The sequence below is a fragment of the Amphiura filiformis genome, unplaced genomic scaffold, assembly GCF_039555335.1.
Source record: "Amphiura filiformis unplaced genomic scaffold, Afil_fr2py scaffold_210, whole genome shotgun sequence".
Taxonomy (NCBI): Eukaryota; Metazoa; Echinodermata; class Ophiuroidea; order Amphilepidida; family Amphiuridae; genus Amphiura; species Amphiura filiformis.
Window position 1 is genome coordinate 84,225 of NW_027305674.1, and position 7,110 is coordinate 91,334.

At 36.2% G+C, this 7,110-nt stretch overlaps 2 protein-coding genes across 3 annotated transcripts in view; one reads left to right on the forward strand and one right to left on the reverse strand.

Annotated features, from left to right (window-relative positions):
• Positions 1 to 1,753, reverse strand: part of LOC140145309 (uncharacterized) — a 28,263-nt gene extending 26,510 nt beyond the window's left edge. For both annotated transcript variants that reach the window (XM_072167068.1, XM_072167067.1), the window contains exons 1-2: positions 1,582 to 1,753; positions 455 to 496 (exon numbers count right to left, since the gene is read on the reverse strand). In XM_072167068.1, the coding sequence (XP_072023169.1) occupies positions 455 to 496; positions 1,582 to 1,702 (163 nt within the window). In that variant the 5' untranslated portion in view covers positions 1,703 to 1,753. The remainder of the gene's footprint in view (positions 1 to 454; positions 497 to 1,581) is intronic.
• A 3,887-nt stretch (positions 1,754 to 5,640) lies between these two features.
• On the forward strand, positions 5,641 to 6,586 carry LOC140145311 (leucine-rich repeat-containing protein 51-like). Its single transcript, XM_072167069.1, has one exon. It carries the CDS (start codon positions 5,787 to 5,789, stop codon positions 6,570 to 6,572), a length of 786 nt encoding a protein of 261 aa, XP_072023170.1. The 5' UTR covers positions 5,641 to 5,786; the 3' UTR covers positions 6,573 to 6,586.
• Positions 6,587 to 7,110: the final 524 nt, after the last annotated feature.

Here is a 7,110-nt window from a genome sequence, read left to right on the forward strand (position 1 = left end):
CCCTCTCACAGTATCCGTTCCTCCTTTCCCTATTCTTTTCTTTTTAGTAATAGATCAGGATGACCTTTTGAAAAATTTGCCCTCCTACCCCAATCAGTGGTCCCATTATGCCCTGTACATTGCACTTGGCCATGTCACAAATAGATGCATCTGTCTCTCTTCCTCTGAATTTAGATTAAAAAAGAAATGGATGCACTTTATTATTTTAGTGGCAAATACTGATTCACATACTTTCCCTCTCATATTATCCGTTCCTCCTTTCCCTGTCCTTTTCTTCAAATTTTGTCCACTTTCTGTCATATCAACGCCTGCTTTTGCCCACGTATATAAAGCCATTTTAGCAGAAGATCAGGATGACCTTTTGAAAAGTTTGCCCACCCCCAACACAATCAGTGGTCCCATTATGCCCCTGTTCATTGCACTTGGTCGTGTCACAAATAGTCCATATACTTACGGTTCTCTGCCTCTTCAACCTCCTCCACCTGTCTCTCTTCCTCTGAATTTAAAATAAAAAAGAAATGGATGCACTTTATTATTTAGTGACAAATACTGATTCACGTACTTTCCCTCTCATATTATCCGTTCCGTTCCTCCTTTCCCTGTTCTTTTCTTCACATTTTGTCCACACTCTGTCATGTTAAATTTTTGACAGATATAAAATCTCAATGGCAATTGCATACGTGAGTAATTGAAACATATTGCAACTTAACAACCAGCAGTGGTGGCCGGAGCATTAAAAGTTACTGGGGATATATTTTGTATATGTGATGCGATCAAGCCAAATCAGTCAGAACTCGGAAATATTGATTTTTGGATATAGACAAACAAAGGAAATATTTCCTTTTGTTTCCTGTTGTTTTGGAAACTCTTTAATTGCTCATGTCTTTGGATAAATTTCAATGGAGTTTTCCGTAAAATGCAGCTTTGTAAAATGTAAATGTTTTTTACTATCCTATAACTTAATATTTCTAAGTTCCGAATGATTTTGTTTGCTCGCATCACATGTCTTAGATGGACATTTGCACGCCAAGCACATCTGTGGAAATTTTTCCATTTCAGTCTGTTTTAGCCCAAAATGAAGGTGCATGTTGGTATGTGATTGAGCAATTTGCACAAATTAGCGATCAAAAGTGTGCAATTTTACTCTATTTTGGCTAATGTTTCTTTATTAGGACTAGCAGAATGCCTGAGTTGGTTGGCATAGCCCATAAATAAACTGCCGCTGGATATTTGCTTGAAAAATCTCCTTTTTACTGTTTTTGCAGCCAAGTTTTGACCGTTTTCAACGAAATAAAGTGCTATGCATTCCCTGTATAATTCACGATCTCCCGTGTGAATTTGGCGACATTTGGATCCAAACTGACGGACCCTTTCGATCTTCATACATACCCACAACATTTCGCTATTTATAGTAAGATAAGGGGAGTCCACTCCATGGGAATAATTTAGGGGGAACATGTCGCATCCACCACACCATGAAATATTTCTCAACTAAGCAGGTCCAGCCATAAACCCGCCGGTGTACAACATGTACTTATCATACATCTAGTGTAATGTTCTATAATCAAACAAGTATTTTACCTAGCATTGCCCTTTCTGCTACCCTGAAAAGCTTTGGCAGCTCGGGTTTTAGCATCCTTGCCAGTTTGTGGGCTGCACCCGTGGTTCCATATGATTGATGGTGTCTCCATTTTGTCCCCATCGGGCCGCGGTATAGTATTACCACGTCATACTTATGCGAGTGGTAAAGCTTTGTGGCCTGTAGTTAAAATAATTAAACAAATCTGGAATGAGCGTTTTGAGCGTTTCGACAGTATTTTTTGTGGGACATGAGAGCACATCAGACACATCGAATTGCATTCTGAATACGAAGAATGTCTTTCTGATATCAAATAATTTTCATTTTTGAAATTCACGATATAATACAAATTTTATGACAAATTATTAAAATTTGATATTCATTTTCATATAACAGTCCTCGAAGTAAATTTTATAAATCTAATGATATATTCTTAATTGTATGTAGCTGGGAGGAAAAGCCGGACGATCAATTGAAAATTTTGACCTTTCATATTGAAGATATGGATTTTTTTCCCAAAAAGACCTAATTTTTTTTGGTGTTTTGGAAAAAATCCATATCTTCAATACGAAAGGTCAAAATTTTCAATTGATCGTCGGCTTTTCATCCCACCTACATACACTTTAAGTATAAATCATCAGATTTATAAAGTTTACTTCGAGTACTGTTAAATATCAAAAATGTCAATTTTTAATGATTTGCCATAAAATGTGTATTACATTGCGAATTTCAAACAATCAAAATTATTTGATTTCATCAGGACATTCTTCGTATTTAGAATGTAATTCGATATGTCTGATGTGCTCTCCCACAATAAATACTGTCCAAACGTTCATACCCCACCCCTTAAGCAGCAACTCCATAATCATGATAATGTCAAGGAAGTGAATCAATAGAAGGTTGTTGCCCCGGGGTAAAGCTGCCCTAGGTCGTACCTTAACAATACACTTATGCTATTGGCCGAAATTTCGGATTAATTTATATTAATATTATACCGTAAAACCTCGTTTACAAGCATAGAGTGTTTTTGATGAAAGCTTAATTAATACATGTGTCTTCCACTGACAAAATTATAACATTATGGAGTTTGAGCAAATAAATTACCGTTACAAGCATATACAAACAAGTACTATCGTAAGACCAATCTATTGGCATATTTACTGCTGTTTAGCTTTTATCAAAAACACTCAATATGCTTATAGACGAGGTTTTACGGTATAGGCTTATTTCATTTGTGCAAAATATCATGTGCATCAATCAACTGTAAATAGGACAACATCGAAAAAGATACTTTTTGATCGTTCTGAAAAAAAAAAAGCTAATATTTTGGTCCTGTCATTAACATTTGACATTCTTTATAATGGAAACAAATCTTAAACGGTAACTAGTATTGAAAATTTGCTATAATTTAAAAAAAATAGTACAATTTGGCGACTAAAACGGTGCAGGCTATTCCAGTACGTGCATTCCTACATTCGTTATAGTTTACTTAAAAAGAACCAAATCAAATGTTCAGTCGACTACTTTGAATTTTCAATCACTTTAGGCAAACAAAAGTAGTGATTATCGAGTTAAAATCTTTTCCGATTGAATTTCAATTGAAGGATTAATTTTCATTGTTTTTCAATCTTTTATTGACAAAGTCAGAGACAAATCCTTTTCAATTTGAAAAAATGAGATTGAAAACATTCACTCTAATTTAAAAAAAAACTCATTCCATCCATACAGTATGCAACAAATGCCATTTGCCAGCACATTAGGAGCTATTAGGAGTATAATAGTCAAAGATGGAATATTAAAATCGGTCAATTTGCTTTCGACTCATTTAACATGGTTAAACACAAGAACTCTCAACAACAGCTACCAAAACAAAGTGAATTTCTGTTCAACATAAAAACCTTTTGTCAGAATATGGCCAAAGCAAACACGAACGGTGAGAATTCCAAATGGCGTGTTGTGATTTTGTATTTATTCTAGTATTTAGCCTTAGCACTTATTATATACACACTACAGCAATAATAGGCCCCTACCACTCCGCCTCCGGAAAGATAAATGACACACAACTAAAATGTTATTAGTCTTACTACGTCACTACCATTAACAAACATATAATTAGTTACATAACATTGTTAAATGCTCAAATATAATATTGGTTTGTAACTCGTCGCTATGGCTCGGGAATGTTCACACGAGCAGGACACCTTAAGACTTGGTGCATTGAAATTATGATATAAAATTGGATCGATTGAGCTCATATTTTATAGGACGAGCTATGAATTTTATGATAATATTGGACGAGGCGTAGTCGAGTCCAATATTTTTAAACTCATAGCGAGACCAATAAATATTGGGCGTAAAGCATTATCATTATTATGTTTTGGATCCAATATTTTCAGACACTTGGATTCATCAAAACATAATGATGAAGAAAATTGTACCACTGCGTGTATTTGAATAAATTATGTGAGTTTGAACTTTTGTTCTCTTCGATTAAAACGGAAACTTTCAGTTTGAACATAATTTGCACTTAAGCCCTCGTTTTTTGTGTAGCTTACATTGTTTTCAAATCTGTGATTCCAGTTCAACGTATTTAATTACTCTCGGAATGATTCATAATTTCATGCCTAATCTTGAGATTACTTAAACCTTAAGATTCTGCTCATCGTGTGAAAAACGAGTCGTCGCTAAGGCCTCGGGGATATGCAAGCCATGCATGCACACTGCACTAGTAACTCAGGAAGTCGACTCAATCATTCTTTTCAACTGATATTGTTGCACATGTCTTTTCTTGTGTCTAAATCGGCAAACACAGGTGATAACATCAAAATCGGAAATTAGTCTATTCCAGAATTTGGAGCATTTATTATGAAGATGAACAATACTTTTATTATGTGGATGATATATTTGTGCCGGTGTAAACCAAAAGGCCCACGACAGTAAGTTTTACAACTCGGCTCTGATGAAGTGAATTGTTGCTATCAGCAGTAGATAACAGAGCACTATTAATAGTGATAACAGTCAATGGTGTAACTGATAGACGCACATTAGATATCAATTTATTTCTATCACGACCCAATTGAAGCGGTTATAACCGGTAATGATTTATCTTGTTGAGAATGTCGACGACAGCAACATTAAGATTCAGAAATCTGCACTCCTGGGTTCATCTTGTTTAGATGTGATAATACTGATATAGACGGTAAGTTTTCTGTTTCTGTAGCTTCGAAAGTTATTCTTTGAAAATATAATTTTGCGCGTCACAAACGTTTTCAAAAAGTATACATATGTAGGCCTATGTATGTATGTATTATTGTATTTATGTAATGTATGTATACTTTTTCCGGCGAAATAAGGGCATTTGAACTTTCAACATAATTTTGAGGCCTGATGAACTAAACTGGGTAACAATGCATAGGTTGTGGAGCTATGTAAATCATTTCTGCAAATCTTTGTTTAATAGCTACAATTTTTGGAATCCTATCAAAGCATGGACCCCAACTGCGGATCTTCGAAACTGCCAAACAGCCTGAAAACCGCACATAGGCCTACCCGTACACATTTTCATGTCAAGGGGAAGGGGAATAGTGTGCCTAAATGATCAAATTGGTCGAATGAGTGACCAAAATGAGTAAGTGCTTTTTTTGTTGTTGTTGGACGTCCAGGAGTTATATAGAAAACTGTTATAATTGAAATCATAACCTATTTTGATAAACGTTTGGTGATTTAAATGATAGCTTTGCTTGCTTAAAAATTTAACACTATCATTTTTTTATCCATAAATCTACAGGTTTCATTAACTTCATCATCACCGTCGTACATAACCAGACAATCGTCAAGTGGAACCTACGACAAACCACTTCATATAGGCTGACAAAACCGTAAATGGTTGGGTTTCTTGAGACCGTTGCCAGGTTTAGCCATAATTAAATTTGTGAAGACAGTCAATGCGTATAGGATGTGACTTCATACCTTTTATATATCGTTGAAGTTGCCAACTTGGAAATTTTTAGATAATTTTGAATTGGACCAAATAATTTATTTGTCCAGCGGATTCAATTTTAATTATATTGCACACGCAAAACTATAGAAACATTTGACGATCGTATGACACTGCACGCAAAGTGTTGTACCGTATTTAACTGGATTTAAGCTGCACGCCGTGTTTATCTGAAGTGTGTGGTACCGTGTACCTACAATTTCTCTTACAATGGCTGGTGTCTACTTTCAATTTCCAACTCCGCCAATTGATGATTCAGATTCAAAACTACATGCAACGAACAAAACATCATCATCACCAACCAAAGCAGCGACTAATAATGCCCCTCGCCGTAAAGACTTAAACACGCCACAAGCACTTGCGTATAGAGTACGTAAAGCAACCTCCAAACTCGACAACGGAGGTCCCAACTCTGGCGAGCATATGCACATCGCTCCACCGCTTGATTTTTCGTTCTATTCCATAGGCTCTTTTAAGGACATAGATCTTGGTTGGGACTATCCACCGCGCGAGAATGTCAAGAAAGTCAAACGTTCTGAAGACGGTAGATTTGAAAGTACCGCGCTGAAATTAAACAATAATCTCGTACAAGAATGGGATGGATTCGATGGTTTGGTACAACTATTGCTGAAAACACCTGAAGAATTATCATGGATTGACATTTCGTTTAATTATATTTTGACCGTCGATGAAATTTTACTCAAATATCCAAAACTTACAATTCTATATCTCCATGGTAACGGGATTGAAAAACTAAGCGAAGTGGATAAACTTTCAAAGTTAAAAAATCTGCGTAATTTGACGCTGCACGGGAACCCAATCGAAGAGGAGTCGGGATATCGACAATATGTCCTGGCTAAAGTGCCTCAGTTGAAGACATTGGATTTTAGTAGCGTGACAAAAGCTGATCGTGTCATGGCGCCCAAATTGGTAGCTAGAAATGGGTATGGTGATCAGGCGGCAGGGAAGAAAAAGAACAGGACAGAGAGTTTTTAATCAGGATGCAACTCTCGGACAAGTCTCAAAATAAGCAGACAAGGAGCCACACATTTGGAAAAAGCAGCTCCTGGTCCTGTGTATCTTAATGTGAACCAGCAGCCATTAAAGAGCTAAAAGAGTCATTTAAATTTTAATTGTACACATTAAACATGCTAAATACAAAACATGCTTTACCTACCAGACTCCATTTTTTTTTTTGTAGAGCTTGGCTCATATGATTTTGGCGTGGACCAGGAGCCAAATTGTTATGACCATTGGGTAAATGACTCCTGGGTGCCTTCTTATTTTGAAGCTTGCTCTCGGATATACTCTCCACCGTATGTTATTTTACCCGGTATTCGAGGTAAATGGACACATGACTGTGAAGTTGCGTACAAATGTATTGTGTTACAGCCAAACTATGGCGGTGGGTAATATATATATATTTTACCCAACATTTTATTTTACACACGTTGGTTCAAATATGAACAACCTTAGCCTACATTTGGGGGAAAATTAACCAACACCAGTTGGGTAAGGCATTTAATATACGAGG

Coding starts and splice junctions, on each gene's coding strand:
- LOC140145311 (XM_072167069.1), top strand. CDS start 5,787: ATGGCTGGTGTCTACTTTCAATTTCCAACTCCGCCAATTGATGATTCA.